This window comes from Salvelinus alpinus, chromosome 38, assembly GCF_045679555.1.
Source record: "Salvelinus alpinus chromosome 38, SLU_Salpinus.1, whole genome shotgun sequence".
Lineage (NCBI taxonomy): Eukaryota > Metazoa > Chordata > Actinopteri > Salmoniformes > Salmonidae > Salvelinus > Salvelinus alpinus.
In genome coordinates, this window is record NC_092123.1 from 5,700,734 (window position 1) to 5,726,740 (window position 26,007).

General features: G+C 41.2%; 3 protein-coding genes across 4 annotated transcripts in view; 1 reads left to right on the forward strand and 2 right to left on the reverse strand.

The window, feature by feature from the left end:
• Nucleotides 1-6,383, reverse strand: part of LOC139566355 (zinc finger protein 182-like) — an 18,398-nt gene extending 12,015 nt beyond the window's left edge. For both annotated transcript variants that reach the window (XM_071387480.1, XM_071387479.1), the window contains exon 1: nucleotides 5,935-6,383. In XM_071387480.1, coding sequence (XP_071243581.1) covers nucleotides 5,935-6,217 — 283 coding nt within the window. In that variant the 5' untranslated portion in view covers nucleotides 6,218-6,383. The remainder of the gene's footprint in view (nucleotides 1-5,934) is intronic.
• Nucleotides 6,384-7,561: 1,178 nt separating this feature from the next.
• LOC139566229 (oocyte zinc finger protein XlCOF22-like) lies at nucleotides 7,562-12,629 on the forward strand. The gene is made up of 6 exons (XM_071387265.1): nucleotides 7,562-7,670; nucleotides 7,912-8,205; nucleotides 11,179-11,300; nucleotides 11,506-11,855; nucleotides 11,918-12,155; nucleotides 12,202-12,629. The coding sequence occupies exons 1-6, from the start codon at nucleotides 7,562-7,564 to the stop codon at nucleotides 12,553-12,555; spliced, it is 1,467 nt and encodes a 488-aa protein (XP_071243366.1). The 3' UTR covers nucleotides 12,556-12,629.
• Nucleotides 12,630-15,267: 2,638 nt separating this feature from the next.
• On the reverse strand, nucleotides 15,268-22,854 carry LOC139566357 (zinc finger protein 429-like). The gene is made up of 2 exons (XM_071387482.1): nucleotides 22,574-22,854; nucleotides 15,268-17,253 (listed from the first exon to the last, which is right to left on the reverse strand). The coding sequence occupies exons 1-2, from the start codon at nucleotides 22,764-22,766 to the stop codon at nucleotides 16,337-16,339; spliced, it is 1,110 nt and encodes a 369-aa protein (XP_071243583.1). The 5' UTR covers nucleotides 22,767-22,854; the 3' UTR covers nucleotides 15,268-16,336.
• Between the last annotated feature and the right edge of the window lie 3,153 nt (nucleotides 22,855-26,007).

A 26,007-nucleotide genomic window follows, 5' to 3' on the forward strand; every position in this document is an offset into this window, starting at 1 on the left:
TCCCCCAAAAATAGCGAGGAAAAATCCAAGCACCAGAACTATTCCTGCTCGTTAGCTATCAGTGCCCATAGTACGAAGACATCTACGGTATCATTTATGTTTATGTAGTCTGTCCACGAGAGAATGTCTACAGAGGTTGTACTTAATAAACATGGATTTGATATTGCTTATTCTATTCATATTTAAAATTATTATTATTGACTGCAAATTACTTCTTAAATTTCTCTCGCTATATGAAACCTGCACTATTGATTGTAGAGTTAGAATCCTAGAGCGGACAAAGCCCAAACCCCTGATCAGACCTGATATTTGACTGGAAATGTCTGTGGAGGGAGGTTTGCCTGACGTCTCAAACCTGAATTTAATTCCACTGATTTATTGACAGCTCCACACATTCTGAAACAGACATCCTATAATTTTTTGTGCTAACGTTAAAATGAGGCGGCGTTTTCGAAAACTCACTTCAGTGACTGGATCATCTCCAACCAATCAGAGAATCAAAGCCAATGTTGTGATTCATGATTCATGTAGGCCCCATCTGGCCCAACCCATTGGTTTCTGGGACCAAAGCAAATCCTGACTCATCGTGGAGAAGAAATACTAGTGGGTGTGGCGTTTGGCTGGGTAAGTCAGTAGGGCGGGGAATTGCCAGGGACCTCACGATACGATCACGATACTTAGGTGCCGATACGATATGTAAGTCGATTCTCGCGATTCAATACTGTGACTATTACCGTCCAAACATCTTGCTCACCATATGTCTGCTGCAGAGGGACAACAGATCCACGAGAAAACAAGTTTGGATCAGTCAAGGAAATAAAAGTGCTGAAAAAAGGTAGAGTCAACTGGCGCAACAATATTGCAATAGTCAAAACTATCCAATATCTGTCAAATAATGTACCCATGTGTAATTGTATCCATTTTTCCCCCCATTACTAGTATTCAGGCTATATGGAGGTAGCTTGCCATCAGTGGTCTGCAATCAGCAGCTCATACGGGCCTGCAACTGTATGACAGAGGGACTACTTACAGTGTATGCAATCATACAGTCAAATGCATTCAGAGTGAGATTAACAAAAAAAAATGTTTGTTGTCAAATAAAGGAATTTGTCTTTTGTTGAAATTATGTAACGACATTCCAACATTGTTCAGCACATTTATTGTATCCGTTTGCATCGTTTTCAATACAGGACTTTTAATTTGGAGGCGAACATTTGATTCCACTATTGTTACCCATTGTTAATGTTGCTCATTTCACAGTCCTAGTGTGGCGGACCAGTGGGAGCTTGCTAGCCATAAGAATCGGACTAGATGTTCACTACTTCTCGCTCTAGTCAGAACAGTGCTATGCCACGATCAGGACAGCCGGCGCGAGATATGGCTCAGATAACAAACTCCTAACTATCCTAACCAGGGGTTGGAACCAAAATTATTTCCCAATCGTTTTGTTCTGAACAGAACCACTATATTTTCATTCCGTTCCACTGTTCCACCCAGCAAAATACAATTCTGAACCGGTTCAAACCAAAAAAGTACCGTTCATATTGTTCTTTTTTTTAACCTGTAAAAGACTAATTTTCCTCTCACATTTAGCTCATTAAATTACTTCCCCAACAGTGCGGATAGAGCAGCTTTCTATGGAGCAGGCAAGCTAGTTTGAGCGAGATTGATTTTGACAAAATCTTTTAAAAACTAGCAGTATTTTAATCTCCTTGATTTGTCAGTTGGGATAATTAGGAATACAGTGGTGTGTGAGTGAGAGGCCTGCCAGATCTTACAACGCCTAGATAGGTATTTTACAGTAGCAGCTAACCACATCATATGTTATAGCAATCTGTCAGTCGATGACACCGTCGTTGACGTGACACACAGCCATTGGATGATGCATGCAAGGTCTGAGCAGGGGAAGGTGACCCCTGACTTGACCATTTCTTGACTAGTGAGGGGATTTAACTAATCTGGCCCGGGTAAGCGTGTTTTGCAATGGGTGAAAGTCAATTGCATTCTTTTTGGAAACTGGCTGTCTCCCGGGCATGAGCCAGGTGCCCCGTTCAAAGCCAACGGTGAAGTCGGCTCGAAACACATGGAGTAATGAGTAGGATTCTGTGTTTTCAAATGCAAAAGTCATTGCTTTTATCTGCCTTCCCAATGAAAATTATTTAGAAAATTCAAACATATCTTATGGAAAAGAGATGTACACTACCATTCAAAAGTTTGGGGGTCACTTAGAAATGTCCTTGTTTTTGAAAGAAAAGCTCATTTTTGTCTATTAAATAACAGCAAACTGTAGACATTGTTAATGTTTTAAGTTACTATGTTGTAAATTACTATTGTAGCTGGAAACAGCAGATTTTTTATGGAATATCTAAATAGGCGTACAGAGGCCAATTAACAGCAACCATCACTCCTGTGTTCCAATGTACGTTGTGTTAGCTAATCCAAGTTTATCATTTTAAAAGGCTAATTGATCATCAGAAAACCCTTTTGCAATTATGTTAGCACAGCTGACAACTGTTGTCCTGATTAAAGAAGCAATAAAACTGGCCTTCTTTAGACTAGTTGAGTATCTGGAGCATCAACATTTGTGGGTTCGATTACAGGCTCAAAATGGCCAGAAACAACGACCTTTCTTCTGAAACTCGTCAGTCTATTCTTGTTCTGAGAAATGAAGGCTATTCCATGCGAGAAATTAAGGCTATTCCATGCGTGAAATTGCCAAGAAACTGAAGATCTCGTACAATGCCGTGTACTACTCCCTTCACAGAACAGCGCAAACTGTCTCTAACCAGAATAGAAAGTGGGAGGTGGGAGGCCCCGGTGCACAACTGAGCAAGAGGACAAGTACATTAGAGTGTCTAGTTTGAGAAACAGATCCCTCACAAGTCCTCAACTGGCAGCTTCATTTGATAGTACCCGCAAAACACCAGTCTCAACGTCAAAGGAGAAGAGGTGACATAAGACTCCAAACAGCTAATCAAATGGCTACTCAGACCCCCCCACCCTGCTACTCTGTTATTATCTATGCATAGCTCCTTTAATAACTCCACCTACATGTACATAATTACCTCACCTCGACACCGGTGCCCACCGCACATTGACTGTACCGGTACCCCCCTGTATATAGCCCTGCAATTGCTCTTTAATTATTTGTTATTCTTATCCTTTTTTGGTATTTTCTTAAAACTGCATTGTTGGTTAAGGGCTTGTAAGTAAGCCTTTCACTGTAGTAGTAGTAGTAGTATTTGGCACATGTGACAAATAACATTTGATTAGATTTAACTGGTGGGAAAGGTATTAGGTCAAGTTAAAGCTGTGAGGATCAGGAGAAGTGGGCTAGTTTGGATTTCTTGTACTTCCGCGGAGCAGAAAGAGCGGATTTGAGCAGGGCGCCCGTCAATGTGAAAACTCAGATTAAGGGGGTAATATTGGGTGTGTCACGGGGAGTTGACGTTAAAGAAAAGAAGAATATCCCTGGAGTGGTTGACGCACGTCGGGCAAATTGAGTGGTTAATGGAGAGAAAGTGAGGCGCGTCCTTTAGTTTTTTTAAGCGGAGTCCCTCCCTACCTCGGTGAAGTTGGGATATGTGAATGATCATGTCAGAGCATTTGTGCCAAGAGTGATGCAGTGTAGCCCCTAAAGCTTTTGGACAAGAGGAAAGTGTATGCAGAAGGGAAAAGCTGAGATGTCCGTGTTGTGGAGGAGATCATCTAATGTGTTGTAGAAGTGTGCATGTGACGTGTTGACTAGCATGAGCAGTATCACCCTCTCAGGCCCCAGAGTCTGGGGAGGGAGCTATGTAACTTGGAAGGACAGAGTTAGAGCTTGTTAATTTTGTTTCAGTTTGTCACCCCCCCCCAACAGAATTGAGTTGAATTATTTCACACCAGTTCAGTTGGTGGCGGTAATGCACCATAAACACTGGATGCCAACTGCCGTTAAACACCGAAGAAGAAAGGGTTGACATGTCAGTAGTTTTCCTGTCAAATTTGGCTACTTAGAAAATGATGTCGCAGGTGAAAATGTATTGGTCACGCGTCTTTGGGCTACTTCTAAATTGCACTGCGGCTGCCATGAGATTTTTCTTATGTGTTGCAAACCGTGACAATATATCCTCCAAACACCAGCTTTGAGGGAATTATCACTTTTATACAACAGGTTACCAACATATTGAAATAATGACTGACATTTTCGTTAAAACGTTATTTTGATACATTTATTCATACTATTTAATCTTTCCACAAGATATAGTCCCGACGCCACAAATCTAGGGTTGCTACCCAAGCCGGGGATATAGTTGTTCGTTCTATTGGTTCGGTTGCTAGAGACACGACCCAGTCAATCAGTCTTTTTGTTCTGTATCTATGGACGTGACCCAGTTGTTTGTTCTAAATGTTTCATTGTACATGTTCTTAACCCTTACTTTCTAGCTAGCCAACTAAGGCTAATTTACAGTCACGTCAAAAAGTGCAGCCAGATTAACAGCAACGTAGCCGCATTTGCATTTGTTTAAGCTGTTTTCTAGTGACATTTATTTGGATACATCCATAACGAGCTAATGAGGCACAATTTGCCTGGCATAGAAAATGTGCTCACTTGTCAGGACACTTGATTAGAGGAGCTAGCCAACAACACAGCTAACACAACCACTTCAAACTGAAGCTGGAAAGACTGCAAACTAGCTGCACTTCGTTTCGTTTTATATTTTTAAATTCATTTTTTAAATATATATTTATAAAAATTATGCCAGTTGATTCATGATTTCGACTGGCTGAGAAACACTGCCTGCCTGTCTGTCTCGTCCCAACACGTTCATTACTATGGGACAGCAGGAGATCGAATTTGAATATTGAAACAATTTTGCAAATGTCGAGAAACAGACAGCAAGGTATATACACAAATCTCCCCTGTTGAAAACAAAATGTTAGTCTAAAAGAAATGTGAGATAATGTCTAGATGCTTTTTATAGTGGAGATCCAAGTTTATAAATTGCCTGGCTGGGCTGATGAGACAGTGGATGCACAGTCAGATGGAACAGAGTAAATTGGCTAAATCTATGACGTTAAAATGCAACGGGGCGGTTCGAGCCCTGAATGCTGATTGGCTGACAGCCGTGATACATCAGACCTATACCACAGGTATGACAAAATATGTATCGTTACTGCTCTAATTGCCTTGGTAACCAGTTTATAATAGCAATAAGGCACCTCAGGGGTTTGTGGTATATGGCCAATACACCACGGGTATGGGCTGTATCCAGGCACTCCGCGTTGAGTGTTTTTTATTTATTTATTTATTTTACCGTTATTTTACCAGGTAAGTTGACTGAGAACACGTTCTCATTTGCAGCAACGACCTGGGGAATAGTTACAGGGGAGAGGAGGGGGATGAATGAGCCAATTGTAAACTGGGGATTATTAGGTGACCATGATTGTTTGAGGGCCAGATTGGGAATTTAGCCAGGACACCGGGGTTAACACCCCTACTCTTACGATAAGTGCCATGGGATCTTTAATGACCTCAGAGAGTCAGGACACCCGTTTAACGTCCCATCCGAAAGACGGCACCCTACACAGGGCAGTGTCCCCAATCACTGCCCTGGGGCATTGGGATATTATTTTTAGACCAGAGGAAAGAGTGCCTCCTACTGGCCCTCCAACACCACTTCCAGCAGCATCTGGTCTCCCATCCAGGGACTGACCAGGACCAACCCTGCTTAGCTTCAGAAGCAAGCCAGCAGTGGTATGCAGGGTGGTATGCTGCTGTTCAAGAACAGCCCTTACACGTGGTATATTAGCCATATACCACACCCCTCAGGCCTTATTGCTTAAATAGACAACGGCTGGAATGCAGATTTAACCCATCAGCATTCAGGATTAGGCCCACCCGTTTAACAACCTGGCAACCCTAAAGACAGTTACAAATCGATTGCCCACCTTCATCATCAGCCGCGGGGGAATTGCCGGAAGGACTGTTGGTTCTCGATGAACCACTGGTAACAAGCGTCTGTCCTTCTTTGCCACTCACCGACCTGTACCTCGACTTGGTCAGGCTGAGTTGCTTCTCTAGCATTTTGATTTGCTCTTTGCTTTGAAAGACTTCTACACTTAACGCTCCACAGCAATCCTCTACTAACTTGCAAATCTCTGTCACGGCAGCGGAGGTTAGAATGTCCATGACGGAGCTTATCCGTTGATGCAAAACACTCGTCTCCGACATTTTCAGCCCTTGTTTTTTTTAACCGGTCACAATTACTTAGCTAGCTATTATGATTCCAAACGTTTTTTTTTGCAGCAGCTTATTCACGAAATAGTCATATTTGTAAAGAACATATGGCTTCTTGTTATCAATGTTTCGCCATCTTTGATAACTGTGTTCTTTCTTGGGAGCACATCCGGTCAGATTTTAGATAGACAAAAAGTTAGAAAGCGCCACCTACCGCGTGGAGACTAGGAGGCGCGTTACTCAGAGTCAAATCTTTGAGCACTAATTGAATTTGGTGTATTCTCTGACAGTAGGAATTATTCCTATGGTTTGCAGAATCATTGTTTAATAATTGAGTAAATAATGGTTTTTATTATGGTTACTGGTTATCAACTTGAATAAAGGATTTAGCACTGGAATAATCTTAACCTCAGACAAACTATGAGGTTGTATTAGTCTCAAGATCTTAAGAAAAACATTATTAATATTGTTAATTCCTAGTACATATGCTTATTGTTTTTACCATAGATATAGAATATGGTCAGTCTTTTTTACACCATCACTTACTGAAAACCCTCTTATCCAAATAAGGCTGTAAAAACATTCCATGCAAAGTTTCTCATCTAAACACACCCCTATATCTAGTCTACACCCTTTACTGTATTTAACAGAGCCTTAGCCGAGCCTGAGACATGTCTCAGTAAACAGGTAAATTGAGGCTCAATAAATAAATGGTGGATTCTACAGACTTTCTGTTCTCATCTTAAATCTTTTCTCATCCCATTTTATGCTGTCAACCAAAAGCACCATATCCAATGTTTTTTGTTGTCATATTATCCCTTTCAAAGGCCATAGATGATCGTAGACAATACTGTTATCTTCCTGAAAGTACTAGCCCATACAATGTCATATATATATATATATGCTGTATATACTTTTTTTTTAAAGAGTGTTTTACTTGAAAACAATAATACCAGTTTAAGTACATAGAAATACATTTTTATAGAAATTACAACACATTTGCGAAAACATTCCTGTGTCTGATGACGTTTAAAACATAGGATGTTCTGTCATGGTCCCCTGAAGGTTTTTGTTTAGTTCCCAGCATGTTCCTGAGACATCTTTGTTTTTAGGCTGTCACCTGATGGTTCCAAAGAAATGTTGTCCCTTCCAAAAAAACAACAACACCCTCATAGACCCATTCCCCATCAGATCCGGAGTACACCAAGGCTGCCCCTTAGCCCCACTGCTGTACGTTATCTACCTAGAGCCTTTCCTCCAGAAGATCAGGTCAACAATAGGAATCCCTGTCTACCAGATGCCAGGGACCCATGGGGGAGTCTTAAAGTGGCGGCATACATGGATGACATCACCATCGTCGGCACAGATAGTCGCTCCATCGCCACAGCAACAAAGATGGTGAACGACTACTGTGCAGCCACTTGCGCCCTCATCAACAGGGTTACGAGTGAACTATACCTGTCATAGGACTGGCATGGGACTCACCACCTCTTTCCCTGTCAAAACAGAGAACATCAAGCGCTTGGGGTCACTTTCCAGAGGGATGGAGGTGGCTCCGTCAGCTGGGAGGAGACCATCCGCCATGTCCAACAGAAAATCTGCGAATAGAGCGCTCAGTCCCTCACAATGACGGGTAAGATCCTGCTCTTGAACGCAATCGATCTCCCCATTCAGGGTGTTTCCCCCAGACAGAGCAAACAGCAAAAAGATAGAACACATGATGTTCACCTTTGTCTGGGGGAGCCAGATGGAGCGACTCAAGCGCAGCACCCTGTACAAAGCAGGTGAGAACGGGGGGAAGGGGGTCCCAGACATCCTTAACATCATTAGGGCACAGGGACTATCCAACTTGGTCACCAACATCCACAAGACAGACAGGGAAGCCAGCTACTTCGAACGGTACTTTGCCAACCCCATCCTCCAAACCCTCAGACTCAGCACCATCGACTACACTGTGCCCTATTCCTGGGACCCCCCCACCAGTGCCTTGACTTTTTCCACATTTTGTTACGTTACAGCCTTGTTCTAAAATTGATTAAATAAAACAATTTCCTCAGCAATCTACGCACAATACAGAATCGACACACAATAGCGAAAACACTAAGAGCCCGGACTTGAACCCGATCAAACATCTCTGGAGAGACTTGAAAATAGCTGTGCAGCAACGCTCCCCATCCAACCTGACAGAGCTTGAGAAGATTTGCAGAGAAGAATGGGAGAAACTCCCCAAATACAGGTGTGCCAAGCTTGTAGTATCATACCCAAGAAGACTCGAGACTGTAATCGCTGCCAAAAGTGCCTCAACAAAGTACTGAGTAAAGGGTATGAATACTTAAGTAAATGTGATATTTCAGTTTTTCATTTTTAAGAAATTAGCAGAAATGTTTCCGGTCCATGGTGTTCCCGGTTCCCGGTTCACCAGCCCAAGTTCCCGGTTCATGGTTCCTGTTCTCTCCCATGCCCATAGTCCCAGACCCAGCACCAACCCATGGTTTTTCATTCCTGGTAACAGCACGATCTCCAACCAGGCCTCAACACCAACCCAAGTTTCCCGGTACCAGCCCCAACGCTAGCACAAACCCTGGACACTGCACTGTCCTACAACTACCACCTTCATCCAGCAACTGCCAGCTCAGACCCCACCCCTCCCCCCACACAAAGACACAAACACACCGCCAACCACTCCACCAGACCAACCATGACTGACTGACAGACTGATTGTTACATGTTATTTGAACGAATGCATTTGTTTTTTGGTAATTGTTGATCGATTGTTTATTTATTTTTGAATTGTTTATTATTTTTTAAGTTGAACTAAATTTGATTTAAAATTTTAACATGTAATGAATTTTGAAAAATAACTAATTGACCTTTTGTAAAAAGACAGGTGCTGCTGATAATTCTGCCATCGTCATCAGTGTGTGTAGCCAATGTATCTGATGCTGTCTGGTCAAAAAGTATGGCATGTCATACTCTTTTTGGCCAGACAGCATCAGATACATGGGTTACATATAGTAAGATAGAGGGGCGGTGTTTCACTCACTCGGATGCTTTCTCCAGTGATATAGTTTCAGCCACATGCGAATTGAAGAAAAGTTGGAGGATGCTGTAATTATTTTGCATGAACATGTGAAGGTAACCTACTTTTTGAAGTGATTTGCTTGACAATCAGATGAAAACATCATGACAGGTTGTGTTCACGGCACATTAAAAGGTAATACATTTTTATAGTTAAATTACGTCTTACTATAAAACCCATTAAAGTATATAGGAGGGGCGGGGGCTCAAACTGGCCTCTGCCTGGCGCCTCCAAATCACTAAGTCTGCCTCTGGGTGCCCCAGTGTACTACCAATATTGCAAGTTATTTCTCGTATTGGCTTCTACATCAGTTTTTTGTCTTGTATCAACAATGATCTATTTCTGGGAGATCCATTTGAATCACTCCAAAACTTTGCACATAGTGCTGCCATCTAGTGGACAAAGTCTAAATTGCGCCTGTGCTAGAATAATTCATTGTCCTTTCTCTTGCATTTCAAATATGGTACAAATGTGCCAGTGTTCAGACATTCTTTCTGATCCAGGCGAAATCACACATCAACTTCGTTATTGTGGATATGTCCAAGTAAATGCCAATAGAAGAAAAGCTAAAACAAACGAAAATGCGACTGACACGCCCACGTCTGTAACATGGACAACCTGGACAATATGTTGGTAATCGTTTTATAAAAGCAATGAGGCATGCGAGTCAGTGCTATATAATGACTACATGATATATATAATGCTATATAATGACTGCTTCGCGTCGGGCCGAACAACGCCATTTGCCTTTGACTGTATTCATTATATAGCACTGCCTCTTGTGCCATATTGCTTAATTAAAACATGCTTCCTCGTCCATTTTTTGTGTTGCAAACAATTGTCTAATTAGTTTTACAGATGAATCGTATGTTTGGACAGTCAAAACTTTTGAAATAGATTTTTGAGAAGTTATCAAAAATAGCTTACGGGTTTCAAATTATTGAATTGGAATTTACTGTCTTAAAGGGGTAATTTTTATTTATTTTAAATTAATTATAGACCGATTATACAAAACAAAACATTAGGAACACGTAAATTATACAACTTTCCATGACATAGATTGACCAGATGAAAGTTATGATCCCTTATTGATGTGACTTGTTAAATCCACTTCATTCAGTGTAGATGAAGGGGAGGAGCCTGGTTAAAGAAAGATATTTGAGACATGGATTGTGTATGTGTGCCATTGATGGTGAATGGGCAAGACAACACTTTTAAGTGCCTTTGAACGGGGTAGTAGGTGCCAGGTGCACTGGTTTGTGTCAAACTGCAACGTTGCTGGGCTTTTCACACTCAACAGTTTCCCGTGTGGACATCCAGCCAAAGGACATCCAGCCAACTTGACACAACTGTTGGAAGCATTGGGCCAGCATTCCTGTGGAATGCTTTCAACACCTTGTAGAGTTCATGCCCTTACGAATTGAGGCTGTTCTGCAACTCAATATTACGAAAGTATTCCTAATGTTTTGTACACTCAGTGTATATACCCATTAACTCTTGAAGAATATAACTAACCCTAATATAATGCTTCATTAGCTTACTTCAACTGTCGTACCCCATCAGAACCCCAAATATAAGCTTGTTTTACCACAGTGTTTCTACACAATGTGACTGTTATCAAAAACAGTATAGCTTTAAAACATGGTTAAAACTATAATTTGGATATCATAGCTGGTCAATCCTTGCACCCATAACTGTCTGAATTTGACAGCGCTTACATTTCTCCAGGCCCATCCCTCAGCTCTTTACCAAAACAATGGCAGTGTGTCCACTTTGTTATTGTTTGAACTGCAGATTTCCACTTTTAATTCGAATTCACCCCAACCTTGATGTGTAAAGACTGCATAACCTCTACTCCCCATCTCCTTCCCTCCAGACTCCCTGCAGCTCTCTCTTGCTGTCTCTGAAGAGGAGGTTCTCCCTGAGCACTGTGAGCAGGAGCGGAGCCTTAGTCTGGGGCAGGAGAAAACTGAGCCCACACAGATTAAAGAGGAGGAAGTCGGGACCAGTCAGGAGGAAGAACCACTTCAATAACTCTTTGATACCAAAGAATCCATATTCGCTCCTCCCTGTGTGACAAGTGAATGTGATCAGGAGGAACCACTTCAGTCCTTCATTCCTCCTCAAATCCAGACAGGAGAACAGAGAATGTGACCCTAAACAAGTGAATCTCACACCTTTTGGCACTGTGACTCCGCTTAAGGCTCTCAGCATTCCCTGTGACCCTCCAAATAATCAAAACAATGCATCCAGCCACAGCACAGCCGAAAGCAGCGACCCAATGGGACTCGACAGCAGCCCAACATTAGATCCCAGCCTATCATTGGATCACAACCCATCATTTAAGAAACACAGATCCAAACCCAGCACCACAGCTATAAAAACTCTCCGCTGCTGTGACTGTGGTGAAATGTTTGCTCTAAAATCTGACCTGCAGATGCATGTGACTCTCGCCAAGAAGAGACCCAGTGAATGCTACAACTCTACCTGTAAACTGAAGGCCCCATGTCAGACTGTGTCACAATGGGAAAACCTGCCCCTGCCCCTTTTGTGGCAAGACCTTCCAAGTAGATATTTCCAAGCACATGATGACACACAAGAGAGAAATCATTTAGCTGTGGTGACTGTGGGAAGAGCGTTAATCGCAGGGGGAACCTAACCCAACATATACAGACTCACACAGGGGAGAAATCATTTAGTTGTGGTGACTGCGGGAAAAGCTTCAGTCTCAAGAGTAACCTAACCGAACATGTTCGGACTCACACAGGAGAGAAACCATTTAGCTGTGGTGACTGTGGGAAGAGCTTCAATCGCAAGCAGCCCCTAAACATGCATAATCTGACTTACATGGGAGTAAAACCATTTAGCTGTGGTGACTGGGAAAAGTTTCAATGTAAAGGACTCGCTAAAGAAGCATAAACTGACTCACATAGGAGAGGAACCGTTTAGCTGTGGTGACTGTGGGAAAAGCTTCTATCAGAAGGGGCACCTGAATGTGCACAAACTGACTCACACAGGAGAGAAACCCTTTAGCTGTGGTGACTGTGGGAAAAGCTTCAGCGTCAAGGGGAACCTAACCATACACAAACTGACTCACACAGGAGAGGAATATGGCTGCTCTGTCTGTGGGAAAAGATTCAGTCGTACGGCTCAGCTGTTAAAACATATGAATACAGCTCACAAAAAGAAAGAGAACAGGACTAAAACAGAAGAAAACATATTTAGACAAAGATTTGCCAGAAGAGCCGATTGACGTTTAATGGGTTGAGTCTTGTCCTTGAGGAAATATTTAGCGATTTCCGCTAGATGGGTCAGCTGCAAAGTCAAAATTAGCTATATTGAAACAATTCTGTTTTTTTTTTTTTTGCTCTGTGGTCTTAATTTAAGGTTGAGGTCAAATCAGATTTTATGACTTTGTGGCTGTGCGAGCTAGTGACCATTCTGCAGAGCTGCCTCCAGAACAAGATTCATAACGGAAAAAAACGCTGACCTGCATAAGAAGATGGAAATTAAAAAGCAGGGATTGGACAACTGAAAAAAAAGTCATGTAAACTCTGGATAATACATGCTCTAGATATGATAGATTTACTTTTGTAAAACGTTCTATTGGGGTAATTCAGACCGAGTTGCACATGTAAATGGAACTTAATTCCCTGCTCTCTCTATGGTATTCTGACCTTGAACTGAAGCATGGTGAAATGCCAGTGCCAGCCTGACCTTGAACCGAAGCATGGGGAAACGCCAGTGGACGTTTGACCTTGAACTGAAGCATGGGGAAACGCCAGTGGAAGTCTGACCTTGAACTGAAGCATGTGTTTGGGGTGGAGATCAAAGAAATGGAGGTGTGTTTACAGATAACCCATATTCTGACCTTGACTTCATTCCCTCATAATGTCACCACTTTACCGTGAGAATCCCAAGAATAAAGTTGTGCAATCTGTCGGTTTCAAGTGGAAAAACATATAGTTAATTTCCCCTCATAGTTATGACACCATTCTCCATGCACTGTAATTTATAAACTGATAAGAGCATTTACCTTTATGATTGTTGAAGACAAATGTGAAGCAAACTCAGAAGAAAATCAACATGAATGGTATTTCTGCGCCTTTCCTACTGTGAAGTATGGAATGCTGTGCCTTTATAAAGAATTGTAATTGAATGCTCTTGTAACTTTCGGGACTAAACTTGGAGACGCAAGCCAAATGGGATGACAAGGCAAAGCCGAGCACAGTTGACAGTCGCGCCAAATGTGCTCTCTAGAATGCTTTAATTATATGCTACGACATTTCCTGTTTCCTACATTTGTTTTATGTCAAATGTTATTCGCCGCTATATAGGTAGTGACCGTCAGTATTAACCACTCTTATTTAACACGTTTCGTGTTAGTTCCCTTCAGTTGGTACCCTGCATTTCGTATAATTCCATTACATTATTTGGTTTAGAATACCTTCATTTGTTTCCTCTGTAAACGCTGTCACGTTCTTGTGGTTGTTACGGAGGGTAGCTAGTAATAGTGGATATTATTTAATGAAGGCCTCATACAAATTGTAGTGTAAATCGGGACATCTAAGCTTATAAAACAATAATGGAGCGCAGACCAAATCATTATAGTTTGAACTTGACATGCAGCGCAAGACTTGGACCTTATTGTCACATAGTTCCATGATCAGTGCGAGCAATCAGGGTTAATTTATATCCTTCTAATAATGTACACTCCTTAGTTATATTTTAAGCATAAAAGCTCTCCAACCCCTATTTTTCCTGGAAGTAACCTAGGATTCATGAATACTTACCTTACGATAAATGTGTAATATCAGAGGGTTTTTAAATCTACCCGTGGGTTCTGAAACAGAGCCAAATATTCATGTTTTGATGGCTTTCTTTCATTGATCTCCATATTCTGAACGCATTCTCCGTAGGCTAGATTAGTCTTGTGCCGATCAAATTCAAATTAAAGGTACACAGTATTTAAAGGGATTGCTTTAGACACATGAACAGAAAAAAATAATTGAAGAAATTACCTGATCGATTCAGTCTGCCACTCAGTGGGTGTGTTTTCTGGGGTTGAACAAAATGTATTCAGTGCGCGCAAGGGAGCCACAAATCTCGTTGCGCACCTACATAAGGTTAGTCTGAATACCAACTACTGAGAAGGGCTTAGTAAAGGCATGCCTAGGAATGGCGTACATTTCCTGAGTGAATCGGCTCCTAAGTGAATCAAGTTTGATTTGAATTATGTAATTATTAAACAGTACAGAGTATTGTAGGAAACTCACAGCTCTGGTTCAAAGTCTGTTTTCACGTTATTAAAAACAGGGATTCCAGTTTGTTTTGGAATGTCTCTCAGGGTGATGAGAGAATCAGAATGATGTTATTGATAGGTTCAAAATGCATACTTTCCAGATAATATTGCCTTCTTTATGTCCAAGAGTATTTCTCATTCATTTTGACCTAATGCTGTTTGTTCATGATATTGATTGAATATTTTGGGAAGTAGATCACCAAGTCAGCCTTCTTCCACCTCAAACATTTCACGACTGAGACCCTCTCTTACTGACCCCACTGCTGAAACCCTCATTCACACCTTTGTTTTATCTGGCCTGGATTTGTTTTATCTGGCCTGGACTACTGCAACGCCATTCTCTACCGACTCCCCGCCATAACACTGGACAGACTTGAACACATTCAAAACTAATCTGATTACAAAAATATTGTAATCCGATTAGATACTTCTTAAATTAAGAACTGTGGCATGTCTCCACTAACAGGTGGAAGTTACAAAATGTGCCTCAATCTTCTGTGATGCCCTTCCCCCACACAGGACACAGTCATGTTTCTCTCCATGTGTACTCTTAAGCCCATGATACAGTGGCAACATTACCTCCACAAATTCCAAGTGTATCATGGCCTTAAAGGCTCCAATGAAGATTTTCAGTGTGAAAAGAGACAAGTCAGATGGCAGTCATCATGTTCAGAAAAACTATTTAATGTTGCAAACAGTAGAGGCCTACTGGGAGATCACTCTGCACAAAGTCAGCAACCTCTTCAAGATACAACTGCTAAAATGGCAAATGGCTCAAATGCAAATTATTCTTCGGAGTGGCAAGAATATTAATTCTGAATGAGACATACATGCATCATTATAGACGATGGGTGATACTGAACAATGAAACACACACAATGGTTTCTGGAAGAGACGGGCTACGCAATTAACAATACAAGTTCTGTTCTCAGTGGAAAAATACAGCTTCACACTTAATGAAAAGTTACAGCCAATACAGAATGGAAAATGACAGGTTAAGCAGAATATGTCCTGATTATGGCCTTTAATAGTTATGCATAGATGGTGCGTTTTGTGTTATTACATACAGCCGGAAAGTACTTTTGGATATCAGAACAGCGGTAACTCCCCAGCATTACAACTTTCCCGAATTGGTGGTTTTTTTTTAAAACTGTTAGATACTACTGCCCTGTTGGAGCTAGGAACACAAGCATTTCGCTACACCCGCAATAACACCTGCTAAATATGTGTATGTGACCAATAAAATTTGATTTGAATAGAGAATCAGGCTTCAGGACTACCAGAGTAAAGGTCATTCAAGCATGTCCTCAGGTGACCCTTTTAGGCTTTGAATGTTGTTCTTCGCTGTGTGTTCTCCGATGACAATTAAATGCTTTAGTGCCAGAAGTGCATTGTCGACAGAAAACGTGGAAGATTCCTCCCCTGTGTGAATGTCTCATACGCAGTGTCAAATGAAAGGCAGTTGTGAAAGATTAGCCAGTCATGGTATTAATGTGGTTCCTCCCCTCCGTCTCCCCAGACGAGTCAGATTGGAAGGAGTGAAACATTTACAACAATCCTGACAGCAAAATAGTTTATTGCTCATCTGATTATCCTCATATGCACTTGTGACTGCCAGTGCTTAAAGATCTGCTACTATAGCAACAATTATCTGACTTCCCTCGTGTGAATCCTCATATGCGCTGTCAGATTACCTTTATGACGAATATATTTGCCCCAATAATAATGACAGTTAGAAGATGTCTCCTGTGTGATTCTTCATGTGATAACTTAGAGAAGTGTGCTGATTATAACATTTCCCACAGAACTGGCAGCGAAAACGTTTCTCCCCTGTGTGAATCCTCCTGTGAATATTCAGATCCCTAAATTTAAAAAAACATTTGCCACAATCGTGGCAGCGATGCGATTTCTCCTCTGTGTGCGACCTCCTATGATAATTCAGGGACCCAGCATTAGAAAAATATTTGCCACATTCACCACAGCAATAAAATTTCTCTCCTGTGTGATCCTTCAAAGTGGTCAAGGAGGGTTTGAAGCGGTCAGACTGAGTGAATACTTTGCCACAATTCACCCTTGTGTGAATCTTCATATGAGAATCCAGATATCCCCACTGAGCAAAACATTTGCCACATTCATCACAGCGAAACTGATTACCTCCGGAGTGTATCATGATCCTATGAGAATTCAGTTTTCCCATCTGAGTGAAACGTTCACCACAATCACTACAGCAAAATGATTTATCTTCTGTCTGACACCTCCTTTGCACTGGTGATTTCAGATCCATTGATTTTCTACCTTTGGAGCTGATAAATCTTTTTCCCTTTTCTGCCTGTGTCCTCCTCGATTTGGGCTGAGGCCGAGAGCCACTGGTTGGCTTTGAAGAATCCACTTCCTTAGGTTTTGTTCTGTCTTTGTATTCTTCACTTTGGGTTTGTGAGGACTGAGTTGAGTACTGATCATAGTCACTTTTCACCCAGGCAAGGGTGAATACAGAGTCTTCCTCCTCCTGGATGATCCTGAATTCCTCCTGTTCCTCTTTAATCTGTATGGGGTTCCAGTCATCTTGCCCCAGATCGGGGCTCCACTCTTGTTCAAAGTGCTGCTGCTCAGGGGGAAACTCCACTTCAGAGACAATGAACTGCTCAAAATCTGAAGGGAAGGAGAAAAGATGAGTTAGAATTTATAAGCTGATGAGATAGGTGGTCTTTGCATTGTCTTATGTCAGGCAGTGCTTCATCCTTAACTGACAGTGTAGACAAATTCTGACATAAAAAAATGGGGTCCCTGTTTAAGGATAGGTTCAGCCTTTTACAACATAATACTAGTTGGTTCTTCACCTTGAAAGTAGTCTATGAATCTTTAAACAGCCACTACAAACATTGGCTAACTTAAGCCACAACTAGCAAAACATCTATGGAAGTGATAGGCAACTGTGCAATGTCAAATCAAATTAGGGCTGACCCCAATTAATCGATTGGTCAATTGTTTGGGTCGTTAGGCTGTTGGTCGACCGAGATTGTTTTAGTCGAGCAGTAACAAATATATATATCTGCGCCCATCTCTGTGAACTAATCCATTGTGGAAGCCTAGACTATAGCCAATTTAGGCTTGATTCGAAAATGTGGTCGGAGACTCCATATGGAGGGTGTGATGCAGAGGCCAAATCGAGCTCTGTACCGCATCGCCATACGCCTCCCAAATTTTGCAACAATGCGGAGGGCTCTGTATAGCTCCACATTGACATGATTGGTTGACAGTAGGTGGGGGTGGTACATCCTGTATAAACACTAACTCACTTCCTTGACAGCATCTCTGCACTGCTCTGTGAAGCATGAATGGTCTGACTTCTGCTGAGGTCATATCATCATAAATGCTGCATGGCCAATGCAAACGTCAGATTGAACATGCGCCCAGACCAGAATTCACTTCACTGTCCAGAATGCGCTCTCTCCCGGCAATTTGTGCACATTCATTGCTTCATAACTTCATTGTGTGAATTGTTTGCTTTTGATTGTTAGTGTATAATACTACATACACTACCGGTCAAAAGTTTTAGAACACCTACTCGTTCAAGGGTTTTTCTTTATTTTTACTATTTTCTACATTGTAGAACAATAGTGAAGACATCAAAACTATGAAATAATACATGGAATCATGTAGTAACCAAAAGTGTTCAATCAAAATATATTTTAGACTCTTCAAAGTAGCCACCCTTTGCCTTGATGACAGCTTTGCACACGTTTGGCATTCTCTCAACCAGCTTCACCTCTCACAAAGACACGGCAGTTGTAACCCAAAATCTCCAATTTGCACTCCAGACCAAAGGACATTTCCACAGGTCTAATGTCCATTGCTCGTGTTTCTTGGCCCAAGCAAGTCTCTTCTTATTATTGGTGTCCTTTAGTAGTGGTTTCTTTGCAGCAATTCTACCATGAAGGCCTGATTCACACAGTCTCCTCTGAACAGTTGATGCTGAGATATATCTGTTACTTGAACTCTGTGAAGCATTTATTTGGGCTGCAATTTCTGAGGCTTGTAACTCTAATGAACTTATCCTCTGCAGTAGAGGTATCTCTGAGTCTTCCATTCCTGTGGCGGTCCTCATGAGAGCCAGTTTCATCATAGAGCTTGATGGTTTTTGCAACTGCACTTGTAGAAACTTTACATTTTCCGTATTGATTGACTTTCATGTCAAAGTAATGATGGACTGTCGTTTCTCTTTGCTTATTTGAGCTGTTCTTACCATAATATGGACTTGGTCTTTTAACAAATAGGGATATCTTCTGTATACCACTCCTACCTTGTCACGTCACAACTGATTGGCTCAAACACATTAAGGAAAGACATTCCACAAATTAACAAGGCAAACATGTTAATTGAAATGCATTCCAGGTGACTACCTCATGAAGCTGGTTGAGAGAATGCCAAGAGTGCAAAGCTGTCAAGGCAAAGGTTGGCTACCTTGAAGAATCTCAAAATATATTTTGATTTGTTTAAAACTTTTTTGGTTACTACATGATTCCATATGTGTTGTCATAGTTTTGATGTCTTCACTATTATTCTACATTGTAGAAAATAGTACAAATAAAGAAAAACCCTTGAATGAGTAGGTGTTCTAAAACTTTTGACCGGTAGTGTATATCACCAGTAGTCCATTTACCGTTAATTCTTATAAATACTCATCTTCAATGTTTTACTTTGGTTACGGTCATTTCTTTTAATGCATTCAATATTATTATTCCAGTCTTCCTGTTCTCATTGTCAGAGTGGACACATTGTTTGCACAACCTATACTACACTTGTGAGAAACAAGTTTTGGTTTATTTAATTCCATTTGAGTTCTGTCAATTGAGTCACTGTGTTTTGTATGAAGTGCTGCTGTCAATGTTGAGTAAGGATGTGCACGCATAGAAGTAGTCCTATAGGCTACCTGGCCTGCGTGCAAATGTAGGCATAGGAAAGGTGCCCATTTGGGGATCTGATAGTATTTCTGACTGGCTTAACGCACCACCACCTGTGGAGCTTCTCAAAGTAATGTTTTCTTCACCTTAAACAGCAAGCAAACTAGGTCTCTAAATTTAAAAAAAATTTTTTTTACATCCATTGAGAATTACAATTACAATCAAATCTTTCCAGCTCTCTCTTTTTCGATAACCACTCGGCATGAAAGGGGAAAATATCATGCTCTGATCCAGTGGAAAAGTCATAAAAATAGGCTTCTTATTAGTGGTTGACTTGGACTGAAAAAGGTTCTGGTACTCATTTTGGGTCATGGTACTACTTATATTTAGGTGCAGGAGCTCCACAATACTTTTGAGCTACTATTCTATAAGAGGAACAGGAGCTCAAGCGGATGAAAAGTTGAGGGTGTCGGTACTCAGCTCTGGTGAGCTCCTGCCCAAGTCAAGCACGGCTTCTTATCCCTTGCGCAAATAGCCTACAGCTGTGTCTGTCCCGAGCTCACTGTATTTTATACAATGTTGCAAGTAGCACGCTTCCAGCTGGACCCAAGTTAATACAATGTTTGAAGTTTGTTGCAGACAGGCCAAATGTAGCCAATGTGATTTATAGGATATTTATTTTTATCAGGATATTTTCTACCTGCCGGCTGCAATATTTTTTATTTGTTGGCCTTATGTAGGCTATTTTTACATAGTTGGCAATGGCAATAGAAGATACTTTTTAGGTTTGTATAATTTTCATTTGGATAGAATTTTGATTAACTACATGACAATGATTAAGATATGAAGACGTTATTATAAATTAAATTCAACTGTTTCATGAAGATGTGTATATGAAAACCATAACTGGCACACAGATCCGCAGAAATGGTAAGATAAATTGCCATTCCACATGAGAAAGGTTGCCGACTCCTCGTGTAGCTTATTCCCGGCAACTTCAGGAGAGTAATGGCAGAATCAGCGAAAGCCAGCAGGAGCTGGAGCAGAATAGTTGGGTCAGGTAAAGTTTTTTTCCTTCTGGTTATCTAGACCTGTCGCCCTCTTGAGGCATAAATTCATAAGCTTAAAGCATCAGACAAGCTCAATGCATAAAGTTGATTTTATTAAAACACGTGGAGTGTCTCTATATATAGAATAAATATGTGTTGAAAATTTGAGCAATAGATTTGTGAAAAGAACAGAAGACTTTCGGTCAACCAAGATTTTTGTTGTTGTCAGGGACAGCCCTAAATCAAATAACTGTGTTGATTTCAGTTGATTTGGCCATTAACTGGAAAAGTGTTTCATAAAGAAAAGAGGCATATTCTGCCCGTTTGAGTTTTTTTGCCTCTATACATTTAAGTTAGTAAGGAGGAGACGGGTGTCTTTTGCAACCTGACTGGAGGATGTTAAATGTATTCACTGGTAGCAGGGAAATGAGTGTGCTAGCCAATGTACAATGTCTGTTCAAACGATAGTGGAAACGTCAAAAGACAGAAACAGCGACTACTAGCGGCTGTTCGGGCTAGAAATGCTGCAGAGGCAGGCTGCTAGTGGAGTCATGGCAGAGGGGAAGAGGCGAAGCGAGAGGGTTTACTCCACCCAAAATCTGTCCACATTAAGCAGGTCATTAATTATTACGCAAGTGAGGAGTTTTTGCATGGGGGGCAATGAGTATGGACTTTTGTCAAGATAAAAATGTATTGCCATTTTGATAAAATTAGACGTTTTTGATCTAATACGTTTTGTAACACTTAGGTTATTACAAGTGTACCACAGGAGGCTGGTGAGAGGAGGAACGCTAATAATATTGGCTGGAATGGAGTAAATGGAATGATATCAAACACATACCTTAATACATTTCCATTGATTCCATACTAGGAGCCCATCCTCCCAAATGATGGTGCCACTGATATAAATATGATACACTGACATCCTGGTAACTTTGAGAAAAAACACTTTATATCGGAGTTGTCCCTGTTGAAATTCAAGACTTCAATGCATATTCATGAGAATAGCATAGCGTCTCATTCTCCATTGAATACAGTCCGTTGACTTCAACACCCCTCGTCAAATATTCAAACAACGAGATATATCCACCAATCCAAAAAGAGGAACAGGCAGGAGCTTGACAGCCCGCCGTTCTGCTCTGTGGACATCCAATCAAATTGTTAGGGAGAAGACAAGCATCTCCTCATACAGTATATCTGGGGCGTTATCATTACGGAAACCGTTCACCGTTTTTAAGAACCAAACGGAAACAAACAGAGCAAACGAGTGTTTCTATTTGACAAATTCAGGTAGGTCCCTCCCTTTTCATTCGCTTCTGTTTAATAACTGTTTTGCAACAGAATTGGCGTAATGAAGATGCTCCCAGCCATAGTTGCGTCACTAGATACCACAGCCAAAGTCATAAACTTCGTATTTGGTGTGGTTTATCTTGGCATCCAACGTTATGGTGCATTACCGCCACCTACTGTCCTGGAGTGTGGGCCAGTGACAGGGTGAAACTAAAACCTACCTGCCAACCCCATTGCCCTTAAAAAATATTAAATATTTGACACTATATCTAAGAACGTTCTACTCAATATACTCAAACTAATTTCCTGTATCCTCTTCTCCCTCATTCTAGATCGCTACCTCTTTCCCTCTGATACTGCCCACACTGTTGCAATACATGCTCCACGGTCTCTGTTTCAAAGTCAGAAACACCGCCTGTTCTACAATTTATCTTCTTAAAATCTGTTTTTAACGCTAACCTTATTCCTAAACTTAAATGAATACCAAAAAGCTACTTTTTGCTTTCATAAATGTTTACGATAGAGCCGATTGATTTTGTGGCTGTGGTAACTAGTGACAACCCCTAATCATGTTCAACTGCAAGTCAACATGGCTGCCGAATTTGCTAGCTGTCAGCACAGAGGTTTTCTAGCCACGTTACTTAGGCTAGCTTCCTGCAGCACTGAATTAAATCCTCAACAATGCAAATGTTTATAAAATTAATGTTGAATACTGAGAATGTAACAAACCTGCTCTATACAACTTTATCTCAGGTTTCAGGATGATGTCAAGCAGCCCCTGTAGACGTCGGTTGTCCTCTTTCGATAGATAAACGTTGTCCTGGTACTCTGATATCGTTTTTGCAACGGCTCTGAATATCTCATCCGCAGCGCCTGTACATCGTTGGTTAAAAATCACTCTCAACAACTCCAATTTAGACATTTTTTTTTCAGATAGTGCCAATGGCTAGCTCGCGTTGCGTTCCGTCACCCGTGAAGCCTACAAGAGTAATGAAGAACTTCCGGGGCAAGTTTTTTTAATCCTTCAAAGTAAGAGTAATATTATGTGAAAATGTAAAATTAACAATAAAAACTAAAATTGAATTATCAACATTTTATACTAGTTATAAAACACACGGATCTCTTCAAAATAAGAGTAATATTATGTGAAACTAAAGAGGAACAGGAACTAATTGTTTAGTTTTTTTTAAACAGGATTCCCACTCTTCAAGAAATCATTCCATAACTTTTCCATAAAACGTTTTATGACTTACAAGGATGAAAATACTATTTTACTTAACTAGGCAAGTCAGTTAAGTCAAGAACAAATTCTTATTTACAACTACGGCCTACCAAAAGGCAAAAGACCACCTGCGGAGATGGGGGCTGGGATTATTTTATATTTTTAAATAATATATATATATATTTATTTATTTTTCAAATATCAATTATATTTTTTATACATATATTAAAAAAAATAAAAAAAATAAATAGGGGGCAAAACACATGATAACTACACACCGAAGTAGGTCTCATACATGTATGTGTAGATAAACAATGTATCAATTCCCTAGGTGAAAAGCCCGTTTGTTCAGGTAGAGAATGGCTACTGGTGTCTAATGGGCTGAACTGGAATCTAATGGTTTCTACTGGATTCAATAGGACTAGTTTAAGTGACCATTTGAGCTAGACTCGGTAACAGCTTGCATCAACGTGGATTTCATCAGATCAAGATAATTGTATCACTATCGTTGGACCAATTATTTGACAGATATTGTGCAGTGATTGCCTGGCAGGGTTCACATGACAAGTTATAAAAGGAGACTAATATAATCAAGTTAAAAACTATGAACAATAGTAACTTGTCTGTCTGATGCCCTTCTCTACACAGGGCACAGTCATGTTCCCCTACATTCTCTCCATGTGTCTGCTTAAGCCTTGCTTTGTTTTGAAGCAATCACGACTTAGCCTAAATAGTTTCTTCTCAGTTTGTATTCTCTAAAGACTATTCAATGCACGTTTGGCACTTAAGCATTTGACAGACAATTGTAAGATTCCTCCTGTGTGAATGTCTCGTACACAGTAGCCACATTTCCATCCACAGTTTTTATGCGAGTTAAATCAAATGTTATTTGTCACACACACATGTTTAGAAGATGTTATTGCAGGTGTAGTGATGCTTGTGTTTCTAGCTCCAACCGTGCAGTAATATCTAACAATACACACAACCTAAAAGTAAAATAATGGAATTAAGGAATATATAAATATTAAGATGTGCAATGTCAGAGTGGCATAGACTAAAATACAGTAGAATAGAATACAGTATATACACATGAGATGAGTAAAGCAGTATGTAAACTTTAAACATGAGTAAAGTGACTAGTGTTCCATTATTAAAGTGGCCATTTCAAGTCTATGTATATGGGGAAGCAGCCTCTAAAGGTGTAGGGTTATGTAACCGGGTGGAAGCCGCCTAGTGATGTCTATTTAACAGTTTAATGGCCTTGAGAGAGACTGAAAAACAGCTCCTCTTGGTCCCAGCTTTGAAGCACCTGTACTGACCATGCCTTTTAAATGATAGCAGGCAGTGGCTCGGGTGGTTATTGTCCTTGATGATCTTTTTGGCCTTCCTGTGACATCGGGTGCTGTAGGTGTCCTGGAGGGCAGGTAGTTTGCCCCCGGTAATGCGTTGGGCAGAACGCACCACCCTCTGGAGAGCCCTGCGGTTACAGGCGGTGCATTTGCCGTACCAGGCGGTGATACTTTCAGTTGTGCATCTGTAAAAGTTTGAGGGTTTTAGATGCCAAACCAAATTTCTTCAGTCTCCTGAGGTTGAGAAGAGGCGCTGTTGCGCCTTCTTCACCACACTGTCTGTGTGGGTGGACCATTTCAGATCGTCAGTGATGTGTACGCTGAGGAACTTGAAGCTTTCCACCTGCTCCACTGAGGTCCCATCGCTGTGGATAGGGGCGTGCTCCCTCTGCTGTTTCCTGAAGTCCACGATCATTTAATTTGTTTTGTCAACATTGAGTGAGAGGTTATTTTCCTGGCACCACACTCCCAGGGCCATCACCTCCTCTCTGTAGGCCGTCTCGTCATTGTTGGTAATCAAGCTTACTACGGTTGTGTCGTCTGCAAACTTGATGATCGACTTGGAGGTGTGTGTGGCCACGCAGACATGGGTGAACAGGGAGTACATGAGGGGGCTGAGCATGCACCCTTGTGGGGCCCCTGTGTTGAGGATCAGCGAAGTGGAGGTATTGTTTCCAAGCTGGGGGTGGACCGTCAGAAAGTCCAGGACCCAGTTGCACAGGGCGGGGTTCAGACTCAGTGCCCCGAGCTTAATGATGATGACTATGGTGTTGAATGCTGAGCTATAGTCAATTCTTTTACATTTATTATTATAACAATAAAAATAAATCACCTTTAACCAGGTAGGCCAGTTAAGAACAAGTTCTCTTTCACAACTGCGACCTGGCCAAGATAAAGCAAAGCAGTGTGACAAAAAAACAACACAGAGTTACACATAGGATTTTTTTAAATACAGTCAATAACACAATAGAAACATCTATATGCAGTGTGTGCAAATGGAGTAAGGAGGTAAGGCAATAAATAGGCCATAGTAGCGAGGTAATTACAATTTCTCAAATTAACCCTGAAGTGATAGATGTGCAGATGATGATGTGCAAGTAGAAATACTGGTGTGCAAAAGAGCAAAAAAGTAAATAAAAACAATATGGGGATGAGGTAGGTAGTTGGGTGGGCTATTTATAGATGGGCTATGTACAGCTGCAGCGATCGGTAAGCTACTCAGATAGCTTATGCTTAAAGTTAGTGAGGGAGATTTAAGTCTCCAACTTCAGCGATTTTTGAAATTCGTTCCAGTCATTGGCAGCAGAGAACTGGAAGGAAAGGCGGCCAAAGTGGGTGTTGGCTTTGGGTATGACCAGTGAGATATACCTGCTGGAGCACGTGCTACGGGTGGGTGTTGTTATGTTGACCAGTGAGCTGAGATAAGGCGGAGCTTTACCTAGCAAAGACTTATAGACGACCTGGAGCCAGTGGGTCTGGCAACGAATATGTAGCAAGGGCCAGCCGACGAGAGCATACAGGTCGCAGCGGTGGGTGGTATATGGAGCTTTGGTGACAAAACGGATGGCACTGTGATAGACTGCATCCAGTTT

Bases quoted from the DNA above. Each gene is read 5' to 3' on its own strand.
- LOC139566229 (XM_071387265.1), top strand. From the start codon at position 7,562: ATGGATGACATCACCATCGTCGGCACAGATAGTCGCTCCATCGCCACA. The intron at 8,206-11,178 runs GTGCCTTGACTT...CCTTCCCTCCAG, and splicing joins TTCCTGGGACCCCCCCACCA to ACTCCCTGCAGCTCTCTCTT. The intron at 11,856-11,917 runs GCAAGACCTTCC...GAAATCATTTAG, and splicing joins CTGCCCCTGCCCCTTTTGTG to CTGTGGTGACTGTGGGAAGA.
- LOC139566357 (XM_071387482.1), bottom strand. From the start codon at position 22,766: ATGTCTAAATTGGAGTTGTTGAGAGTGATTTTTAACCAACGATGTACA. The intron at 17,254-22,573 runs GTTTGTTACATT...CCTTCCCTTCAG, and splicing joins GATAAAGTTGTATAGAGCAG to ATTTTGAGCAGTTCATTGTC.